This window comes from Aricia agestis, chromosome Z (genome assembly GCF_905147365.1).
Source record: "Aricia agestis chromosome Z, ilAriAges1.1, whole genome shotgun sequence".
NCBI lineage: Eukaryota > Metazoa > Arthropoda > Insecta > Lepidoptera > Lycaenidae > Aricia > Aricia agestis.
The window spans coordinates 40,814,865-40,840,484 of NC_056428.1; the positions used below are offsets into that span (position 1 = coordinate 40,814,865).

The 25,620-nt window shown below is 35.7% G+C and overlaps 1 protein-coding gene across 1 annotated transcript in view; it reads left to right on the top strand.

Annotated features, from left to right (window-relative positions):
• The window catches only part of LOC121739464, a 155,139-nt gene that overhangs the window by 7,772 nt on the left and 121,747 nt on the right, over nt 1-25,620 (top strand). Inside the window, exons 2-3 of the mRNA XM_042131951.1 lie at nt 5,273-6,274; nt 7,015-7,216. Coding sequence (XP_041987885.1) covers nt 5,474-6,274; nt 7,015-7,216 — 1,003 coding nt within the window. The 5' untranslated portion in view covers nt 5,273-5,473. The remainder of the gene's footprint in view (nt 1-5,272; nt 6,275-7,014; nt 7,217-25,620) is intronic.

The following is a 25,620-nucleotide window of genomic DNA, read 5'->3' on the forward strand; positions in this document are numbered from 1 at the left end:
ATGTAGTAATACGCTGCAAATTTATAATTAAAAAACAATGAAATTTGTTATTAACAAGGGTAAAAAATGTAGTAATACGCTGCAAATTTATAATTAAAAAACAATGAAATTTGTTATTAACAAAAGTAAAAAATGTAGTAATACGCTGCAAATTTATAATTAAGTTGTTTTTACCGTTTTCGTACGTATATCAAATTTACAGCAATTTGCAACAAAATGAACATTGTTCATTATTAAAAAACAATGAAATTCGTTAATAACAAGGGTAAAAAAAATCAGTAACACGCTGCAAATTTATAATTAAGTTGTTCTTACTCGTACCGTTTTGTAACGTGTATTAATTTTGCAGCTTTTTGCAACGAACGGAACATTGTTAATTACTATATGAACAAAAATTTCAGTTAGTAATACTGATAAAAAAGTTAGTAAAGAGTGGCAACCTAGACAACATGTTAAATATGAAAATAGTAAATTATGAAAAAATTTATCCACGAAATATTATTAACATAATATTTTATTTATTGTTCCGTAGTATTATTACTGTAAGATATTAATTATGCAAAGCTGAAAAATGTTTCAAATACATGCTGACAACATTTTCTTTGCATTGCAACTCTTCACTTACTTTTTTACCATCAATACTAAATGAAATATTTGTTCATATAGTAATAAACAATGTTTCGTATGTCGCAAAACGCTGCAAAATTAATGCACTTTACAAAACGGTAAGAACAACTTAATTCAAAATTTACACCGATTTCCAATTTTTTTTTACCCCTATTATTAACAAATTTTATTGTTTTTTAATAATAAACAATGTTCCGTATGTTGCGAAACGCTGCAAATTTAATACACGTTAGAAAACGGTAAGAAAAACCTAATTCCAAATTTGCAGCGTGTTACTAATTTTTTTACCCCTGTTATTAACAAATTTTATTGTTTTTTAATAATAAACAATGTTCCGTATGTTGCGAAACGCTGCAAATTTAATACACGTTACAAAACGGTAAGAACAACCTAATTCCAAATTTGCAGCGTGTTACTAATTTTTTTACCCCTGTTACTAACAAATTTTATTGTTTTTTAATAAAAACAATGTTCCGTATGTTGCGAAACGCTGCAAATTTAATACACGTTACAAAACGGTAAGAACAACCTAATTCCAAATTTGCAGCGTGTTACTAATTTTTTACGCAATGTTATTAACAAAAAACCTTTTTCACCCCTTTTCAACCCTTTCCGTACACCCCAGAACGCTGCAAAATCACACGGTAAGTTATTTTACCTTCTTTAACAACCCCCTAAAATTTTATCAAGTTACTAATTTCTTTCGGGTTTTGGCTTTAATGACTGGCCTAAAAGTAATTGAGTAATAATTTATAATAGTCGATCAACTAAATAAAATGTATTCGGCGAAGTATAAAGGAACTTTTCGTTCAAATTCCTTTGGACGTTACTGAGATGATGTTGTTAGTAGTGTAAAACACGTTATAAATGTACATTCATTGACCATACTAAAATTATCAAAAACTAGCGGTACTACGGAACCCTATATTGCGCGTGGCCCGACACGCACTTGGCCAGTTTTTGCTAGATACCAATAATGGCAACAGATAGAGACTTGAAATGTTCACAAAATAAAAAAGTGTATATTTTATGCTTAAAAAATTATTTAATTATATAAAAATAAAATAAATTTCAATTAAAATAATTAATTCCCGAACTTAAATAAGTATAATACAATTTTTTTGACTATTTTTGCTTAATAATGGTACGGAACCCTAAGTGCGCGGGTCTAATTCGCACTTGGCTGATTTTTATCATGATATTATTATTGTATGCGACCAACAGGTTGACAAACACTGCAGTATGGAGTAGATAGATTATACTGTCTACTGGGCTACTAGGTTTGACGACCTGACAACCTATATGTAAATTTAGTGTTTTTGTTTACGCTAGTTGGAGGCAGAGCGGCTTTGCCAAACAAGTATGACATCACCGTCTATTTATAATATATATATATACGATGCTAAAGCTACATGTCCAATATGTTTTATTTTGCAAACGTTGCCCGTGAGTTGGTCCGCGTCAAAAAGTGATGACGGTTCAGTAATTTTTCCACATTCTCAGTTTAGTTGATTCTCTCCTATTTGTCGCCGAGTGACGTTTTAATTTTTTTTGTGGAATTTTAACCCATGAATCCCCAACTCCTAAGCGGCTCCCGGCTGTCGCATACGGCATAACAATTGAAAATCTATTGTCTGCGATTCCCACGATCGAGGTTTTACATACCTTTATATTTCATAATATTATTAATTGTTATGTTTCCTCTAGTCTCAAAACATTATTAGATTAGGTATTTTTAATTTGTTTCACGCCATTAAAATCTGTATCAAAAATCTACAGATTACGTCTTTATCATTCTTTATAATTTGACAAAAATTCCTTAGATATAAATTAGATTTAAGATAATGATCTTCTAAGTATGCTTAAACTTTTCTAATAATAATTAACATAATTATTATGCTGATTGATGCGTTATTTCTTACTAGATATAAACGCCCGCAACTCTGTTGCGCCAAGATGCGCTTATCGTGCTGAAACCGTACCGTCTGCAGCTACATTTTTGCGGGATAAAAATTTAAATTATCCTTTGTCTTTTCCCATGACCCTTTTGCTGGGTATGCAGATAGCATACCCAGCAAAATCAGTTCTGCGGTTTGGGCGTGACGTGTAGAGTTAACAGACAGACCGGCACATTTTAAATAATAAGTTATTAGTAATTTTACTTATTAAATGTTTTAATATACATATGGTATATTTTTGCTCACTTTTTGGTATTTTTAGTAAAAGTACCCGTAAATTCGATGGTTCTTACCACGGAGCTAATACAACTTACTAGTTTGTTACATTAACGGACGCACATCATAATGATAAATGACGATTTTGACATAGGTACATTTTCTGTTGATCTTTATAATCTTTTCATTAAATAAAAGTTAAATTTTCTCGTGTGCAGCCGTTAGTTCATAGATGAGAAACGGCTTAAGGCCATGTATTCCCAGAAACGGACGATTTTCAAGATTTAAAAATGACAGGCGACATAAAAATATAGTAATTAGAATTCTGAAAAAAATATATGTGTTAGTTAAGGATCTAATACGGTGGAGTTTATATTCCAAACGTCCGTCCAAAAAAATGCAAAAAACGACGATCAAAAAACTATAAAATTGCAGGCGCAAAGGTTCGACTGGTTCGCTTTCAGTCACACACTTTGCGCCTGCAATTTTATAGTTTTTTGATCGTCGTTATTTTAAACATCAATTAATTACAAATAATTTGGACATAGTATGGCAATTTCGTTACAAGAAGAGGTAACTTTGTAATTTTTTTCTATCGAGTGAAGTTCATGATATTGTGTAATGGAATATAAATTCCACTGTGTTAGATCCTTAACTAACACATATATTTTTTCAGAATTTAAATTAAATATATATTTTTATGTCTAGTGTCACTTTTAAATCTTGAAAATCGTCCGTTTCAGGGAATACAGGGCCTTAAGGCCTTAATTAAAACGAGCTTTTGCCCGCGGCTTCGCTCGCGTTAAGAAGTATTATTATATACAAACTTTCATCCCCTATTTTAACCCCTTGCGGTTGGAATTTATCACAATCCTTTCTTAGCGGATGCCTACGTCATAATATCTACCTGCATGCATAATTTCAGCCCGATCCGTCCACTGGTTTGGGTTGTGCGTTTATAGATCACCATGTCAGTCAGTCACCTTTGAGTTTTATATATATAGATAACGAGGAATATATTTTCGTTATGCCATAATGAAGTTTGTGCCTCGATTCGTAATTTGGATTACACAGCTAAATAGCTGTTGTTCAATGTACTATCAGAGAAGTTGATTATGATTATGATTACATAGGCAGATGGCGGATCTACGTAGTTTGGTCGAGTTATATTATGTCAAACCCAGCCGACAGATCACATCCATTGAATTGACATGACTCGACCAAATGACGCAGATCCGTCAACTGCATGAATCAATTTCTTTCTTAAAAAAAGTGACACGCTCGTTTTCATACAAATGGAGCGACATGCGGTATCTATCTTGATCTATGTTTGTGTCGCGCACTGACCAAGCGCCAAGTTCAAATTAGAAGTGCTATGGATCAGGCTGTTGATGAAGATGATTTAAAATTTAAATGATCGATGAAGTGCATCTGAACTTTGCATTGGATTGGATTTCAACTCTTTTTTGGGCCAAAAACAAGGCGATAGGAATTAGGCCCTATTTTAACAGACGTATGTTTTTGGTGGGATACATACTTATTACACGGTCCTCTCAAAGTGGCTAGTAAATGCAAATTAAACACCCAAAATATCTTTAACCGCAAATTGGTTGGCGTGGTTACAATAATTGCAATAGTTACAATGTCAATAGTCAATACGATTGAAATATTATAATGTAACAAGTGTGCTGTTGGCTGTTGCATATCATTAATAAATTACGTTATTGCTGTATTATGTGGCGGTTTATGGGCGACCTTCAGCGACCATAGCAGCTGACTGTAAACAATGCTATCTAGAAATCCGTTGCCGGGACCGTCTAATGTCCGACTGATAACATTATCATTTAGGTATTCGTATTACTGGATCTCTTCTCTCCTCGAGCTTAGCATGACAGCATTAAAAATGAGAAATAGTAGAAATTCTAACAGATTCTAGGAACGAACCGACACATTTCATGCTTTGCAAAGCGTGCACAGCTCGGGATGAACTGAACTTAAAATGTCGCCTGTTTTACCAACCGCGCCTTATCGTTATGTGTCCCTAGATAGCAGGCTTTCACCAGTCTATAGGACACTATAATAAGTTGGTGAAAACGGAATGGCAGGCTCCTATATTTTTTTTCAATTGAAAAGAAGGATTAAGATGAAGTTCTGCGAAAACTGAAATGGAAGTTAGTAACCCAGCTATATTTTAATAGTGAATGAAAATTGACATCAATAGGAATCAATACGTACAATAAAAATGCGCTAGCTAGATGGGTGCGCGTGATTTTAATGATTTCATTGATTTAGCGTTCTCGTAGATCATCAACAGTCACGCGGCACGGAGACGCTCTGTCATATCTTGATTAAATTACGATCGTCATATTTTCATTACGGTTTCTCATCGAGACATCACAGCCTAGTTCCTTATTTGGCGTGTTTTAGTTTTGTAGCTGGACGTTTATGTATTGTATTCTCTGTTGTTCCAGGTGCATGTATCGCTGTCGAGCACAGCGCTCTGTGTTATGTCACATGTTCGGTGACGACCGCTGCGCCCGCGCCGCCTGCTGTGACATCACCTAAGTGACCTACCTACCATGTGACTCTCAGTGCCTCACAATATTTTATACTATTTATATTTTTGCTACTATTCACATTTTGAAATTTTACAATTTTTTTAAATCGAACGCATGGATCCGAGGTCTCCGTCGCCATCCGCAGCCGACAGTGAAATAAAAAATGAGGAAAAGGAAAAAATGGCAAACAATAATAGGGAGAGGCCGGGCGAGGAGGAGGGCGGGAACGCGAACGGAGACGACGACAGCTCCGGCAACTCCACCGATAGCGAGGAGCTGGTGAACGCCATCAACTACAACACCATCACATCGCTGGCGGCGCTCAAGGACATCATCCAGGGGGACAGCGACGACACCACCGAGGCCGACAGCTTCTTCCAGCACTACTTCATGAACCACTGCAACAACCTGTCCAGCAGAAACTCCAACTCCGCCTCGCCCTTCCCCGTCAACGAGCGCCGCAGGTTGTCGCAGTGTCGCGAGGAGGACGAGGACGACGAGAGAAAGAATACGCATCACAAACCCCGGGCCCATAGCGACGCGGCCGATCACAACGACGCCATCGCACACCACATCACAAACAATAATGCACAATTAACGGGGGGCGATACCAGCGACGATTCCAAGAGGACAGTGATGGGGGCCAAGCACAAATTCCTGGTGACGAAGACGGAGCCCCCGCCGCCGCCCGTCGCGCGCGCCCTGCGCACACACCACAACAACGCGCACACCGTGCACTTCGGCACGAAGGGCGCTGAGGAGCAGAGGCCCAGCATCAGGGCCATCTTCGCGGGCCAGAACCTGCACAGGGACAAGAACTACTTCGACAGCAGCCTCATTGAAATTAGGTCCACTGTGGACGGGCTCGCCCCCAGCTCCGAGGACATTTGGGTGAAGCGTACTGAAGACAAAAAGGTACAGTTCCTCGATTTCATAACAGTAGTCTTAACTTTTAAAATAGTCTTAAAAAACCGTTGACTAAGTCAACTTAGTCAACGGTTTTTATCGAAGAAAATTTAAATGTATTTGCAACGAAGCTTAAAATGAATCTAACTTTCCGTTTTATATATTCTGCATTAATATCTTATATCTTTAAACGAGCAATTCTTGTATATATACAGTGTGTAACAAAAATAAGTGATAATACTTTAGGGTGTGTACGTGTTCCTTGTAGAGAGTTCACTGTGAAAGTAGCAGCTCTGAAAGACGAATTTTTTTTTCACTTTTGTATGGGCAAGGGCCCGAACGTCACGAGTTCCATACAAAAGTGAAAAAAATTTTTGGTCTTTCAGCGCTCCTACTTTCACAGTGAACTCTCTACAAGGAACAGGTACACACCCTAAAGTATTATCACTTATTTTTGTTACACCCTGTATACAGTGTGTAACATATATATATATATATATATATATATATATATATATATATATATATATATATATATATATATATATATATATATATATATATATATATATATATATATATATATATATATATATATATATATATATACATATATGTGTCTCTGTCAAATTGCTAGTTGATTATTAAATGTTTATCTATCCAAATATAATTATTCCGACACACGGAAATGTAGGAATGATTGGTTACCGCGGTTGTTTATGTTAAACGTCTACCAAAACATTTTCCAGGCGCTTCTCACCAAGGAACCGAATGATAAATCAGCTAAGAAAGAATTAATCAAGAAGGCGGATGTTGAAAAACCTGAGCAGTTCAGAGCTAGATCTGGCACATGGGGGGCTCAGTCTGCCGGCAAAGAGAAAGAAGGTTTGAAGAAGATAAAGAAGGAGAAGGAAGTGAGAAGGAGCAGTGATGAGAGGCGGCAAAAAAGAGGTGAGTTATAGCATGACATTTTTATAAGAGTTATAATGCAATTCTTTACTTTTACACCGACTTCTAAAACACAGAAGATTATCGATACGTCCAATACCGTTTTAATGAAGGACAATTATCTATTATACAATTAATTAGAGTACTAACTGGGTTCGTTTCAGTTAATTTTATGGAAATACTAAGTTTGTTTTTTTGGTCTCGAAATGGAAGTTCATGGAACTTATATTCATTAGCCGACTATACCTTGTTAACATAGTTGTCGAAAGAATGTACAATAGTTTCTATAAAAACAAGTTGTTATAGTATTTATCATTAACACAACTTTTCCTCTTTGATAAACCTTCCAATGACTGAGTTTATTCAGTTATTTTATAAATTATCGACAGTGTTGTTATAGCGTAGGCGTGGAAATGAAAACTTAGTCTGCTATTAAGTTCATATAAATACCTCAGCGTTATTACCTCGTCCTATAAAATGCTGTCCTTGTGCATACAAATCTTAAGTAATCTTGAAAAATTCCATTTGCTCGTCCGCGAAAGTCCTCATGCCCTACGTATTTTTGGCGCAAGACGACGCGTTGCTGACGCGACGACCAAACTTCTGGAAATATCATAAGTTTGTTGCTAGTCCCCATTCTCCAACCCAAAGTGTTTCTTATCTTTCTTCAATTTAACAAAATACAACACAAGTAGTGCGCTGGTTTTCTGTTAGGCAGCGATATTCTCTGTGGATACATCACTCTCACTAAGGAGAGCCGTCCTGACCTCTATAATTTCCGTTATCTACTGAAAAACGCGTGACGCATACTCAACGTGTAGTTATAACGATACGGCAGAGTGGTGACACAAATTACTAGGTATTTCACAAAACTAACATAAGGATCGCTTATGGCAAACGATTGCAATTTGCAGCTGACACACCAGATGATTTGCCTATTTGTTCAGTCACCTATTAGGCCTCTGTTATGTCTCTAAGGTTTTTTGATTGAGTTTATATATTAGTCAGCGCTTTGATTGTCTAAGCGCTAACTAATAAGTATTAACATCAACAACATCAAAATACGTCTAAATATTAACCAATAAACAACATTATTGAAATGGGAAACTCCTGTCAAAAACTTTACAAATTGGTTAAAACTAAAGTGTTATTTCGCGCTAGGTTTCTGTGACACCTTGTTATCCGGCCTATTCTCTCATGTAACATACTCGGTAATAGATGGACCGGCGATACATCACATCGACACGGCCATAACATGTTTGTGGCACGCGGCCAAACCTGCTAGGTTCACTTGTGCAAGTGTTTTTGTACTTTTCCGTCTTATCATAAACGTCGTTTAATAATTGTATGCCGGCGAATGACTCACATTTCTGGCGGTATCTCATTGATTACTATAATTTGTGCGAATGCTCACTCATGGAACTATTGTTATACATTATGTATAATTAATAATAATCTTAGTTTCCAACAGCCTTCATATTATGTAGTTTTCTGTTGTAAATTATTTTTTGTTTTATAATGTCTGTGCTATTTTACCTAGTTATAAGTTACCCGGTACCAAAAAAGGCTAAAACTGAATCACTCTTCATAATCCTAGATATTGTAGTCCACAGTAGGTACAGCCTTTCCCCGCGTAAGCTATTTGCCGGGATAAAAATTATTCCATGTATCAAAATCGGTTTCAGATGAGACAGACAGATATTTTATCCACCTAAGAAACGCTATTAACTAATTGTTTTATAGCACTTTTTACGACCTCACATGGACCATTATTCGTGGATCATGAGGCATTAACATGATGTAAATTGTCTCGTTGTCTGCCATCGAGTTAATGAGCGGTGACGCGCCTGATTGATGTACGCAAGCCGAGGGCTGACCAGATGAATAAATCCTTGATTAGTTATTTATACGCTAGATAAATATGGCCTAGAGCACTGATAAACTTTGATCCTAACGTCTTGTGATTTGCCTCGGTGATCAATAATAAAGTCAGGGTTTACTGCAAAATGTGTTCTACATTTTTAACCGACTTCCAAAAAGGAGGATGTTATATATGTTCGGCGGTAAACATCGGTCCTAAAATCTCGAATTATGTTCTAGTTTTCATGGATCTTGATAAGACTAAATAAACTAATACTTTGGTAAAAAATAATCGGCCAAGTGCGAGTTGGACTCGCGCACGAAGGGTTCCGTACCGTTACAGAGAAAAAATTGGCCAAAATTGTTTTTTGTATGAGAGCCCCCTTAATTTTTTATTTTATTTAAGTATTATTATTAATTATTAAAGTGCACATAAAACTAATACTTTTATGTAAATTTCAAGTGCCTAGCTGTTGCCATTATTGATGACAAGCAAAAAAGGCTAAAAAAACACGTTTGTTGCATGGGAGCCTCCAACAAAATAAAATATTAATTTTATTTTGTTTTTAGTACTTATTTGTTGTTATAGCTGCAACAGATATACACAATCTGTGAAAATTTCAGAACTCTACTTATAGCGGTTCTTGAGATACGGCCTGGAGACAGTCAGACGGACGGATCGACGGACAGGACTATACGGCGGATGCATTAACACCTCCCAGCCAAACTCCCGTAATTTTTTCTGAGTGGCTAAATATGTGTGAGGTCTAGCGTTATCATGGTGAAAAACCACACCCCTTCTGTTAATTCCGCCCGCTTTCTCTCAACTTCTTGCTTCAATTTCATCAGTTGTTCGCAGTACAGTTCAGAATCGATGGTCCTGCCTGGCGGTAACAGCTCATAATGAATAATATCCTAATCCTACCGGCCACTACACACACAGCATCACCTTGTTGCGAGTTAACCTGGGTTTCGCCACAGTCTGTAAAGCCTGACCGGCCTTTGACCACGATCTTTTTCGCACGTTCTTGTCGTACTTGATCCACTTTTCATCACCAGTTATCAGCTTCTTCAAAAATGGTTCGGTTTCATTACGTCGTAATAAAGAATCACAAATGAGTACACGGTTCATTAGGTTTCTTTCAGTGAGCTCATGAGACACCCAAATATCGAGCTTTTTTGTGTACCCAGCTTTCCAAAATCTTAAAAAAAAAAATTGTGGTACCTCCCATACCTACACATAAAGCGGGGGTGATTTATTTTTTCCGCGTCCACCCCACCGTTTGGGGTGTCGTTAGAGAGGTTTAAGTATAAAAAAATATGATCAGTATTCAAAGACCATTTTTCGATTTGTGAAAAGTTTTAAAGTGGAAAAATCGTTAGAGTCCAGTGTTTCTGCCTTCTACCAGCTAAACGGTTGCTTCTGAAAATGTGAAAAAATTCACGAGGGTAGGAAATATGTTGAATTTAAAAGGAAAACTGTCATGGCTAACAAGACTTCATAAATTGAGTAATAGTCGATTAACTAAAAAAAATATTTTGTTTTCGGCGAAGTTATACAGGAAATTTTCGTTCAAATTCCTTTGAACTTAACTGAGATGATGTTGTTAATGTTGTAAAACAAGTTATAAATGTACATTCATTAATAAAAAAATATCAAAAACTAGCGGTACTACGGAAACGAAAAAAATATTGCGTGTGGCCCGACACGCACTTGACCGGTTTTTCAAAAATGCCATCAGTTTTGTCCGTAACAGTTCGACCAGAGCGACGTGCATTTTTAATATTAAAATTTCCGGATTGAAAACGCCTAAACCAAATATTTTGCGCTACTCTCACAGATACTACATTAGGTCCATAAACATCACAAATTTTTTTCGCGGCTTGTGTTGCATTTTTAGTTTTTACCTATTTTGTAATAAAATTTTAAAATGTATCGAGTTTCTTCATTAGAATCACTAATTTTAACAATAGGAAAAACAAATTAAAATCTCACAATTACGTAATTTGATTTTGGAATTGTCTTCTGTAAAATTAAAACTTTTTAATGATACCAAAATCATGAGTCTGATACAATTGGTATTTGGTATACTTACCCCAAGAGATTTTATGACAAGTTCATACATACATATAACGCGAAAAGACATTTTCCCCAACCTATTATTTAATTTGTTTTTAGTATAGTTTGTTCTTATAGCAGCAATAGAAAATCTGTGAAAATTTCAACTCTCTACCTATCACCGTTCTTGAGATACAGCCTGGAGACAGACAGACGGACAGACAAACATTGAAGTCTTAGTAATACGGTCCCGTTTTTACCCTTTGGGTACGGAACCCCAAAAAATACCCGTAACGTCTTATTATTAAGAATAAAACATACCTATCATCTATATCAAATATTTCCGAGTGAAAGAGTCATGATGCGATAGGTCAATGGAGGAATTTCTCAGTCCTGGGACCGGACTATAGCGTCATGGATGCCGCTCACTCGCGTCCTTCGCGCAATAATTACATTCAACAAACTAACCGCTTATCCGACTGTGATCTGCGCTAGTTGAGGTCTATTATACGACCAATACGTTTAGGCGCACGCGCACATTAGGGACCATCAATAAAATACGTCACAGGATTTTCACGATTTTTTGACTCGATCCCCCCTTGTAACATTTGTGAGACCCACCCCACTTCCTCTGAAGTCACTATTTTGAAATTTTACATCTTAAATACCCCTCGATCGTGGAAAAATTAGACACAATAGATTTCTATTGATTGTTATCGCGGTCGCCGGTGTCCTTATGGGGGTTGAGAGGTTAAAACCAACTCGATACATATATTTTAAATTTCGCTATTCAATTATTGACTTTAAAATGAGAAGTCACAAAACTTAGGGCCCCTCCCCCTCCTTGTCACACCATGTCACACTTCATTGTGCGTTTTAAGCGTGAAGAGGTTGTAACCTCTTCACGCTTAGACAGACAGACATACACATTTTCACAATTATAATATTAGTATGGATGGCTGGTTCTGTAAAATCAAAATAATTATTTCTAAATAGGTTACCAAAGTTAACACTTTTAGAACGTCGTGTCTACATGAGGCCTACCACTAAGAAAATTGAAAAACTGTTTAGGAAATCTGGCCCGCCATGCTTCACTCCGTCGCGCGTCGTGTGTGCGTAGTGCGGACTAGTGAGTACATTGAAAATACAATGACGTCATGCTGACCGCATTACGTAATTTCTAACCAATAACGATTTAAAAACTACTAAAGATAAACAATTCATTGTCACTGACAACCGTCTCATAGTTCAGAGATTTCTACATCAATTCTTTTAGTTGGCTGGCGAAATTTTATTCGTAGTGCGGCCCAAGTATATGAGCATTACATAATACATAGTACTCTTTCTTTCCTTAATGGCGTACGGCGTAAGTGGCGTAACCCATGACGACGCAGGGCGGGCCTATTCCTACCTCTAGGCATACATATATTTTTGTCAGATCGACCAGGTCAGCCTAACCTAAATTAGTGAGTTCCAAAACTTAAATTAACAAAACGGAACCTTCAACTTTCATGCGAGTAGTTAGAGTTTAACGATTCTTCTTTGTAACGGTGATAGGGACCCATATCTTGATTAAATTGTTGGAGACCAGTGTCTTAATCTGGGCTGACTTGGTTTACTGTGGAATGAGGTCAGAGGTACCATCAGAGAAGTTGATTCATAGGCAGATGACGGACATACATAATTTGCTTGGATTATATCAATCCCAGCTGACAGAACTCGAACTACGTTGATTTGACATAGCCCGAGCAAGTTACGTTTCACCATTTTTTTTCACGGGCTTTGGCCCACCACATTCCTACCACTGTATCTCCTGTGTCGCCAGGATCGACAGCGGTATCCGACCACGAAAACCCTTTGATATGATCTCAGGGAGCCTATGGGAGATGCCAAAGCTGCCTTGATTAATCAGAAGAAAAAAATAAGAGTAGGTAGTTTCTCCATCTGCCTTTGAACTAACTTCTTTGATGGTACCTATATGCGCAAACGTTATACCTCATCGTGATGGTTACATTGTCACCAATTAGTGGACTCACGATCGCACCGTTTAGCTAATTATCTCTGATATTATAAATAGAAAAGAGTATTCTTACGTCAAGCCGACGCAATGGACCAATTTGATGAGAATTTGAAAGAAGATCTTTTAAAATGGACAAGCCCTTTTGTCCCGTTTTCAATCAAGGTTCTTGCAATGGACAGTAACAAATTCTTGAATGGATTCTCTTAAATACCTACGCCAATATATTTTTAGCCTGATCAAGTTTACTTGCAACGTTGCGGGCAACTTTGTTGCGTCGCAATTCTTTTACCATGTGGGAATCGTGCATTTTACCGCCAAAAATACTTTAAAGATTTAAAATAACTTTTGTGAGTTTACATAATCATTTCCCGAGACTCGCAGAATATCCACGTTTAGTATGATTTACGTTCTTTCTCAAAAATTAATGCACAGTACCAATAAATATAATAATATCCATAAACAAAATTTATCAAAATCAAAAATAATAACGTAAAGACACCTTCGCATAAATATTAATACTAGGGATTACATCTATTTATAACTCAAACGGAAAATTCGTACTTGTATAGGTCAAGGTCACTGACGAATATTTTGTTTTTTTACATTTTGCACTGCAACAATGTAATTTTATATAGTCTGCAATTATGTACGTATTTACAGAAAACAGTAAACGACAGATATCGGATAGTGTTTCACAATTCACTAATCGTAGAGGTAATCACAATATAAAATAGTAGACAGTAGACTCCCCTTAGATTCGACCGCCCGAATCGGACCCACGCGCATAAGTAATTTCTTATTATATAAGTAGCAATTAATTATTATCACTATAACTTGCATGTAAAATTCTTGGTCGAATTTGCTAAAATGCAAACTTTCAATAATAATCTTAAGTGTTTGACATTTTAAAAGCATTCTGAGTGGTTGAAACTTCAAAAACATCGACAATTAACGTTTTTCTTTACGTAACTATCCAAGTACTTAAAAGTATTTTTTTTTGTAGTTCGATAAGATTCGAACCCTGATAGTAGTAGCTGTTTAATATAGCACAATTTGGGCACTTTGCTTTGAGCGAGCTTGAATTTAAGAAAACGGCGGAAGTAGGGGTACTGTATAATGCTTATACTGTGGTAAATCCTCAGATTCACGCAATATTTGTTTTGATGGATAACGATAAACTGCTTGTTTGTTATTTACTTAAGTTACTATTGTTATTATTTGACTTATCTTGAATGTGAATGGAATCTTCTGTAAGATTATACGCAAGTTTTAATATTATGTTATGTTTATAATTGCATAATATAATCTATACTAATATTATAAATGCGAAAGTATCTCTGTCTGTCTGTCTGTCTGTCTGTCTGTCTGTCTGTCTCGCTTTCACGCCAAAACTACTGAACCGATTGCAATGAAATTTTGTACACAGTTATTCTAGAGTCTGAGAAAGGACATAGGCTACATTTTGATGTGGGAAAATATCTTATTTCCATGAAAATATCGATGAAAATTACTTCGCATTGCGCGTGGCCAGCGCTCATCCCGGGGGTCCTGGGTTCGAGTCCCGCAGGCGGAACAAAAAGTTTTCAATGTTCCTGGGTCTTATATATATTTTATGTATAATATTATAAAAAATCCAGAAATATATCGACGCGATGCAATGAACATTTTAATTCTAATACGATTCAACAGATGGCGCTTTTTTTTTTACTTCGTTCTAACATAGAACTAATCATACTTATTAGTTATTATGTTTTTGTTTATAGTTTTTAATACGTTAGAATATTATGTTTAATAATATTATCACTTGCTATAATAATAATCAATCTATCTTATCTTATAGAACTCCTACTGCATTTCTAAGGAGTTCGAGTGTGTTGTGTTGGCCTATATTCCATCCAGAAAATATTTTTACATTTTAATTCTAATATATGAAAACAGATGGCGCTTTATTTTTTACTTCATTATTATAACAGAACTAATCATACCTACTTTATTATATATTATTGTTTTTATTCATAACTAGCTGTTGCCCGCGACTTCGTCCGCGTGGACTTTAGTTTATAGCGCGCGGTGTCAACAAAATTTGTGTCAAATTTAAAAACTTTTTAAAACCCTGGTAAGTGGTACCCCTCTTAGGGCCGCGCAGCGCGCTACACCGGAATGGCAGCGCTGAAAGTGCTCGCCTCGCCGCTGCCATTCCGGTGTAGCGCGGCCCTTAATTAATCAAAATACCCAAAAACAGCTGTGCAGTGTGCACATAATCTGTACTAATATTATGAATGCGAAAGTATCTCTGTCTGTCTGTCTGTCTGTCAGTCTCGCTTTCACGCCAAATGCCAAAACTACCGAACCGATTGTAATGAAATTTTGTATACTGATAGTCTAAAGCCTGAGAAAGGACATAGGCTACTTTTTTACTGGAAAAAAGAGTTGTAAGGGTCGTAAATTTGTTAAAAAAATTCATAATAGATGACGCCGTGCGTCTTCTACATCGCGCTGACGCTTGCTCAAAAGTCTTTCTATAAGAGGTGGTATCATCTTACATTTAAGTCTCGATTTTTTTCGATTGTTATATCTATTCTACGGTATTAAATAACTCAGTACTTTATCTGTGCAGGCAGTGACGTAACCTTAAGAGTAAATTTCACCAACGACTGTTAAAGTTAATGCTCGAATTAGTATCACGTTAGCTGTTTCGTTTTTCATATGAATGAAAGAGAAGACAGGATATTTTAACAAGCTGTTAACACTAACAGACGTTGGTGAAATTGGGGCTAAACCTATCAATGATAAATAGTTTATGGGTAAAGTTGTGTAATTGGGGGGCTAAATAAGCTTTAAAATTTGGCATAATATATAAAGTTTAACATACAAAAATGAAGTACTTATTGTTTGCACACTGCACAGCTGTATTGATTTAAGGGGTACCAGGGTTTTTTTATAAAAGCTTTTGACACCAATTTTGTTGACATCGCGCGCTATAAACTGAAGTCCACGCGGACGAAGTCGCGGGCAACAGCTAGTATATTATAAAAGAAAGATTGGGGAAAAAGTCTTTTCGCATCTGGCTGATTTTGGTATCATGGAAATGTTTTAATTTTACAGAAGACAATTCCAAATTCAAATTAGGTAAATGAGAGATTTTCATTTGTTTTTCTTATTCTTATCTTATATCCTTATATCTTTAAACGAGCAATTCTTATATATATATATACAGAGTGTAACAAAAACTAGTGATAATACTTTAGGGTGTGTACGTGTTCCTTGTAGAGAGTCCACTGTGAAAGTGGCAGCGCTGAAAGACCAAAAAATTTTTTCACTTTTGTATGGGTGGGACGCCCGAGCGTCACGAGTTTCCCCATACAAAAGTGAAAAAAATTTTTGGTCTTCCAGCGCTGCCACTTTCACAGTGAACTCTCTATAAGGAACACGTACACACCCTAAAGTATTATCACTAGTTTTTGTTACACCCTGTATATATAAACGAAGCAGGCAATTGAAAAACAGTACTTCGCTGTTTCATACCGCGGTATGAAAAATTTGTGGTATGAAACGGGAAGGACCCGAATTTTTATATAAAATGCGAAGAAACTTTTTCCTCAGCCTAATAATAAGGGTTGAATATAATTGAAGGAGTGAGTGGATATGAAGTGGTTAACTAACATGTTTAAAGCTGACGTGTTTTTGCATAAATGTAACTATAGCTTCCAGGCCGGGAAAATGATTTGAAAAAAAATGTGTAAGTTATGTTACATAACTAGATGATGAAGTAGGTAAGTAGGTTTGACAAATTATAAGAGAACAAATGAGTAATTGCTCTTATTTAGTTAAATATTAGTTATATATACCCTCTTCATCCACTCGTCTTCAATTCTGACAGTACTTAAATAAGAATATTTTATTTACTGTCAGAATCTCTTCTCGGTTTCGTCCGTTTTAAAACTTTCCCACTACTGGTTACTATAATAAAAACTACGCATTTGTGTGGTACTCACCACCTTCGCATCACTATTTATGTATTATTCAAATTCAAATTCATTTATTTTTGCGTATGTGTGTTACAATAATTTAGGCCTTGTATTTGATATTAGGTTCAACACATATAATATCAAATACAAAATTGTGGGCATGCAAAATTAACAATAGAGAATTATTACAGTCTAAAACAAGTAATAAAATAATTATACAGTCAACAATAATTAATATAAGTAATGTAGTAAAATAAATTCATTAATATTATTCCAAATTATGATATATAAAATGTCATTATTAAATTAAAATGTTACAAATGTAAATAGGTAGTAATTTCTCCATAAGAATATTTAAAACTTGTCATAGTGCGTTATTCATTTAGAATAACTAGAGATCGCCAAATGGTCGAAATTCGACCTTAGTTTCAACGACATTAGGACTACTACCTATATTTTGTAAAAAAATATTGACTTTATAATATTTTTTCAACTCTTGTCTCTGGAACTCAGCTGATCTCAGACTGGCCGTGTAATTATTTTCTAATAGTATCTAAGATTCAATAAAAAAAACTTTAATCAATTTTCAATTTGTCACCTTGTTGTCAACAGACTCAACCATAAATAAAAGAGTATAATTCGTATGTATAGGCTTGTCACTCAAAAATCTGTCATTTTTCCTAGTGTGTGTGTTGTAGTGTGTGTAATGTTTTATTTGTTAAAAAAATGTATGATAATAACATAATTTCAAAATAATATTAGCTCGATGCACTCCTTCACCATATAAACTATAACTTTGCAAAATTTCATTCATCTACGTTTCCCCATTTTTCATCAAAAGGGATACAAAGTTTTTGGCTCACGTATTAATATATAGATATTATTATAACAATACTAAATTGATTTTTATGTTTATAACAAGTCGGCAATAAATAAGATACATATTATGTTTAAAATTTACATTCACGGAAGAGATCTTCGATAGTATAGAAGCATTTATCAACCAAATACTTATTTAATTCATTTTTAAATCTTTGAATGCTGTCTATTTCTCTAACACTCTGCGGTAGTTTATTGTATATTTTAGTTGTCATACCAAAAACATTTTTTCTAATTAGGGTGGTTTTTGATTCAACACAACATAATTTGTCGGCTAGTCTTTTTGTGTTGAAACGCTCAAACAAATGTAGATTTGATCGCACAAATAATGCTACTTCGTATATGTACAAACACGGAAAGGTAAGAAGTTTATATTTTTTAAAATACGGCTGACAACTCTCAGTTGTACGTATATTGGCTATATTCTGATACATTTCTTTTGCGCCTTAAATATATCTTCACGCATAGTAGAGTTGCCCCAGAATATGATACCATAACGAAGATTATGTCTCCAACTGGCCTTACAAGATAGCCAACACCTAAAATGGCTAGGAGCTATTATTTTAATGTTACCTATTCATGCTGACATGCAAAAACTTTTGAATAAAAATATTCTTAGAACAAATAAGTTTGTAATTAGTGCGTGGTATAATTCAATAATAATTTTCCTCTTGGCCTTAATACCACATACAAACACAGTAGTGCAAACCAGCCGTGTTCTACAAAGTATATTAATCAATATTATCGAACAAAATAACTACGTATTACGTATTATAGAATTTAGAATGCATTCGACGTAGGTTTGAATTTTTTTATATATAAAAAAATTCAAACCTACGTCGAATGCATTCTAAATTCTGAAGTTCGATGCAGTCTTGAACCGTAATATATTAAGGTTCAAGACTGCATCGAACTTCATTTAAATTCATCTAAGTCGTGTAAATGTTGGATTAAAATGGCAGAATCGGGGATTTGCTTTCTACAGTTATCTGAAAACACGCCTATGTGTGCGTGCGCCCGTTATGGACAGTCTAGAAGCTGCTAGCATTAAAATGATCTACTGTATATTACTTGTATTGTGCTAATTAATACTTTATCCAAATGCCGCTAAGTTAATTAGTAGCATGCAATTAGCGCTAAGATAAACCGCCTTTCGAATAATAATAATAATTTCAATGAGAGAAGTAAGGTCGATTCTTAATAGGTATGTATAAGTTTCTATTTTTATCGGAGAACCTAACTTGCAGAGAAACAGAACTAAAATGATTATTATGGCAAAACTATCGTACCTAGTAAAATAACTACTATGTATTAGTAAAATTACATAGGATAATCACAATAGACATAACTACCAGTAGTTCGACTGCAAAGGAACGGAGTTTCAATACCTGTCAAATTCGTCGGGTTTCACTAGGATTATGAACGGAATGTGCCTCGCGCTGGCTGATATAATTTATTTTTAAATATTTAAAATAAAGATTTCAAAATTGGATTCTGACAATTTTAATCGCATGTGCCAAAACACAAACAACAGTACGGCCAAAGAGGAACACGTCCAGCGAATATGTCATAGTTTTAAATTCGTAGGTAACAAGTTAACAAGCCTAGCGACGATTTTCGTCATAATACGTCAAATTTAAAAATTTCAACATCAGTTCTAAGTCGGCATACTCTATCATTCTGTCTACTCATAATTTTGACAGCTTACAAAAATATGAATGGCATCGCTAGCGCCATTTCACTTAGCAATGCGATTACAACGAATCCCAAATTTCTAACATCGTTAATCCTGTCGGATGCCATTCGACTCAGAGCATAGTTTCAGTACGGCCTACGGGCAACCCCTGCTTTAGTACATTTTGCATGGTTAGGCTCATTTACACCGCCGCGGAATGGTGTTATTTGACATTGTGTTCATTGTGCTATGTACAGTTTCGTCGCGAAAAGTCAATTTCGTTCCATTCCGCGCCGCCCGCCGCGCCGGTATAAATTGAGCCTTACTCATTGTACATTATTTCGGTTGTTGATACATTGTCGTGTTATCGCTCTGCCAACTGGCATGCCAAGTCCCAGGTGCTGCTACATATAATACTAACCTGACTTACGATTTAATGAATGAATATAAATAGGAAGTGACGTCAGATGATATAGCTTAAATTATGGTGGTGGTTATTCAAGTAAACATTGGACGTGATGCCAAGTGGGTTATTTAACATGGTTCTTCTGTTACGGGAAACGCCTAAGCGCGATCAGATGTGACTGACAACTCATATGTGTGTGTTAGTTTTGTAGATGCATACTTACAATGTTAATAGATATCATAATATTATGTCAGGAGTCAAGACTATCGTGATTTTCTGAGACAGTATGTCTGGACAACCTTCCCTAATCTGGAGGTGACTCATAGCCAAGGTAACCAGCAGGCTGCAGGACGATTCGTGATTCCCGTTCGACACGGATTCGAAAACTTCACCGTGCGGTCGTTGGTCAACACTCACAGTCAACACCTAGCGCGGCGAGCGTTTATTGGATGTCGCGCAAGTTGAATTAGGGTGACGCCGCGTTAAAGTAAAAAACCGTGTTGCATATGTTTTAGATTGCTTGTTTTCTATGAGCGGCCGACCCGGCCTCTCATAGAGGCCGGGTCGGCCGCTCATGGAAAAATAAGCAATGGAACAGCAAAAGATGGAAAGGGCGTAAGCGACAAAATACCGACCTAATAAGACAGACCTACCGAACTGTAAAGTTTTGGATTTATGTCAAAAGAATACGAGCTGTATAAATTTCCATTCATTTTCGATAACGTTACTGTGGCGGTACCCACAATTCGCCTAACATTCCTGCATCGCGCTATCGAAGTTTTCTGAGCGCGTCGGTATATATACGACAGCTGAAATGTATCACATGGGCTCCGGCCTCACCGAGCATAACACACTTTGCGGCCACCTACGCTTGTCCCACACATTACCAATCTATCGATTATTATCGCTGCCCCACAGAAGATGATTTGACAATAAAAAAAGCCCAATCACCTCACTGTGTCTAGATTTATGCTTGGAACAGAATTGTGGACGTCAAATTGTGTTGAAGTGTTGCGTACGCGCAGCGCGTATGACCCCTATCACATTACACATAGGACACATTGACAATTAATGCGGTGATTCACTTGCACCGGCGATGGGGGCCAACTCAATATGTTACCCGCATTGCACCCCAGACAGTCTTACTGCAGGTATTTCTTGATGAATTGTCTATACAGTATAGATCTTCTATATCTATACTGTATATACATATAGATCTAGGCTGTTTTCGACCAAAATTACAACTACCGCGGCTACCATCAACTATTACTTGTTATTTGAGAGTGGTTTCATTCTACTTCTTGAAATTAATAATAACAAGTGTATTTTGCATCAGGGATGTTGCGGATCCCGATTTTTTCACATCCGCGGACGCGGATGCGGATGTTTCGAAAGGATCCGAAATAAAATATAAATATACTATACTAGCGGGCCCGACGGACGACGTCCGTCATAATCATAACTCATATGTGAAGTTATGATGAATGAAGTTTAAGCCTGGCCGCACATTGTCCGAAATTTCTGATCCGAAAAATTAGAACGTCGGCCGGACCGCCACACCGCACACTATCCGAAATTTCCTTCCGGCGAGTTCGAGCTCACTCGGCGCAGTACAAAATGTAAGAGAGAGCGCGATCCGATTTTTTGATTAGAAACATTTGAACTGCCATCCCATCGAAGTCATCTGACACATAATGTCTGACGTCCGCCGGAACGCAATTAAACATTTCTGCCATCCGATAGACGGCATCTGACAACTCATCCGGACCGGACGTCAGACAAAAAATATATGAGCAGAGTGCGTTCTGGCGGGCGTCTGACATTATGTGTCAGATGACGTCGATCGGATGAGTACTCTGGTGTTTCGTCCCAAGGTTTTTAGGCCCAGATATGAATTTTTAACTTTTTTCCATCTGGCGACTGGTTCCACTTTTATGATCCACTAGCTGTTGCCCGCGACTTCGTCCGCGTGGACTTCAGTTTATAGCGCGCGGTGTCAATAAAATTGGTGTCAAAAGCTTTTTAAAACCCTGGTACCCCTTAAATCAAAATACCCAAAACAGCCGTGTAGTGTGCCCATAATATGATTTTTTTAAATTAAACTTTTTTATACCTTTTAAAGCTTATGTAGCGTTACACAACTTAGCTGCATAATGCATTACACAACTTTAGCTTTGCCCAATAGCCAATACCCATAGGCCATAAACTATTTAGTATTTATTATAGGTACGTGAGTTATTTAATAACATGTATAACAATCGAAAGAATCGAAATATTAACTCATCATGGTACCACCTCTTATAGAAATACATATGAGCAAGCGATAGCGCGATCTAGGCGACTTTTGGCGCCATCTGTTCCAGTTTTTGGAACTAACTTAATTTGAACAAATTTACGCATAAACACCCCCTTACAACCCCTTTTTCCAGTAAGAGTAGCCTATGTCCTTTCTCAGGCTTTAGACTATCTGTGTACAAAATTTCATTACAATCGGTTCAGTAGTTTTGGCGCTGTTGTTTTTGAATTTAATATCTAATCTAAGTTGGTAGGTGAGTTCTTAGTTAATACTTAATAACGTGTATAACAATCGAAAGAATCGAAAACCGTAGCTTAACATGGTACCACGTCTTATAGAAATACGCATGAGCAAGCAATAGCGCGATCTAGGGGACTCTTGGCGCCATCTATTTGGAGTTTTTGGAACTAACTTAATTTGACCAAATTTACGCATTTTCACCCCCTTACAACCCCCTTTTCCAGTTAAAAAGTAGCCTATGTCCTTTCTCAGGCTTTAGACTATCTGTGTACAAAATTTCATTACAATCGGTTCAGTAGTTTTGGCGTGACAGCGAGACAGACAGACAGAGATACTTTCGCATTTATAATATTAGTATAGAACGTGTATAACAATCGAAAGAATCGAAAAACCTGGCTTTACATGGTACCACTTCTTATAGAAATACGCATGAGCAAGCAATAGCGCGATCTAGGGGACTCTTGGCGCCATCTATTTTGAGTTTTTGGAACTAACTTAATTTGACCAAATTTACGCATTTTCACCCCCTTACAACCCCCTTTTCCAGTTAAAAAGTAGCCTATGTCCTTTCTCAGGCTTTAGACTATCTGTGTACAAAATTTCATTACAATCGGTTCAGTAGTTTTGGTGTGAAAGCGAGACAGACAGACAGACAGACAGACAGACAGACAGAGATACTTTCGCATTTATAATATTAGTATAGATAGTATAGATTGTTTTCTGGCAAGAAATATTGAAGTAGGGTTGGCACAAAAATAATCAGTTATTTAAGTTATAACCATAATATTGTTTTGTACATTTAAAACATATCTAACACTATTAGCTTAAAACTTATATTATTATTATTATTAATACCTAAAAATACTGCATCGATTCAAGTTTAAAAAAAATACCTGCTCTATAGGTACTGCGTGAAATTTTAATGGTTGTTTTCCCACAGTAAAATTATTCTATCTTAGTAGTACGATAGACTTGGGAAGTTTTTTTTTGTATTAAAAATTAAAATCATAAATAAAATTTGGCCGGGTTACAGCCGCTCGCGCCTATCGGCATGAATTGCCATAGTACGTGATAGGTACAAAATATTTTTCATTTTCAAATTCAAATGTCTTTATTGCCAGAATGTTGACATTGATATAAAAGTCTTATCAACTACTTATAGTTCTAACATTCTGCCAAAACAATGAATTAAACTTACTTATATAAAATTAATTAATTAATTAGTCGTTATTTTACAAAGAATTTTATATACCTATAATTTGACAATTAAAGAAATATATAAGCTATATATTTCTTTAATTATAAATAAATTTTAAACTGAAATAACTATACAATAATAATATAATTGGATTATTATATCTAAATAAGGAAGTACATTTGTTATTATTCATATAAGAGATTTTAATTTATTATACATGTCCATTGAATTATTTTTCTTTTAATATCATATATTCATTCAGTGTGCAATAAATGTTTTCATACAAAGTAATTATTCTGTATTTTATTCAAATCTACAACTTTTTTGCTAGCCCTACGGACATAAGCCCAAAAGTCATAAAAATAATTACTTGGGACCAATCGCCAGATGAAAAAAAATATAAAAATTCATATCTGGTCATTGGGCCCACTGGGCCCAAAAACCTTGGTTGGGACAAAACACCAGAGTACTCGATCGGATGGCAGTTCATCTGTTTCTGATCAGAAATTTCGGACAATGTGCGGCCGGCCTAAATTGTCAATTTAGCGTAATTTGACTAATGACATAATTCTATACGGTGGTAAGGAATTCTTAATTTTCCTGATTATCCACGTTTTTTTTAAACCATATTGTGAATCTTAAACATTCTCAAACCTATTAAATAAAACACAAAAAAAATCGTCAGAATCGGTGTAGCCGTTTAGGAAGAATTGAATTACAAACACACGTGCAGAAGATTTTCATACATATTAAGATAAATGAAGAATTTATATATTATATTAAGATAAATTGAAGAATTAAAACAATGAAAAAGTATGAATATCATTTTTATTTATACTTGTGTTACTAATTATTTTTGTTTTATCATACTTTTGTGATACTTTTAATTATTTTATTTGTAAATGAAAATTAAATGAAATTAATTCCCCTTTTTTTTAACTTCACTTTTTTTTATTAATACTCAAAGTTAAAAATAGTGGCGTTTTACCTACCAATAAAACGCATATTAATTTACTTACCTTATTCGAAGCTTATTTAATTGAGATAGGCACTACGTTTCCCGCCATTATATCCATACTATTGACTTCCGGTTACTCCCACTTTCGTCCCACCATGGTGAAGAGGTAGGGAGAGTTTATAAAAGCGAGCTAACTCGTCTGCCAGTTTATTGCGTCTATACTCACCAGGCAGAATTTAAACTATAAGCTTCGAATAAGGTAAGTAAATTAATATGCGTTTTATTGGTAGGTAAAACGCCACTATTAATTCCCTGTACCGTTATTCGAAGCTTATTTAATTGAGAATTGTTTGTTATCGCCTGGTGGGAACGAAAGTTTACGGAATGTAAATTAGACGCCAATGTGAAAGATACAAAAATATAATATAAATCAAATAGTTTATTTTTAACAACCAGTAGTACCAACTACTATGGGATCGCCAATTTCCCCTAATATAAATAATTTATATTGGAAAATTGTCCACCCAATTTTTCAATGCAACTGCTGATCAAATACTTCCCTGCGTAGCAAAGGGATTCGATCCATCCTGAAATAATGGTCCTTGAGGCAGGTTTAATCCGACCTCTGCAAATAATAATAAATTATGTAAAATGTAATGTAATTGTATTCCGCCTAGAATCGAGTACCTTAATAGTTCTTTATTAGGTCAAGATTGCCTGTAATCAGAAAAGTCAGTTTTTGAACCAAAAGATGGCCAAAAAATATTATTCCATTTGTATTTTGTATACAATGGTCATTATCAATCTTTAGCAGGGTTAAACATAAATTATTGTTCTACCAGAACATA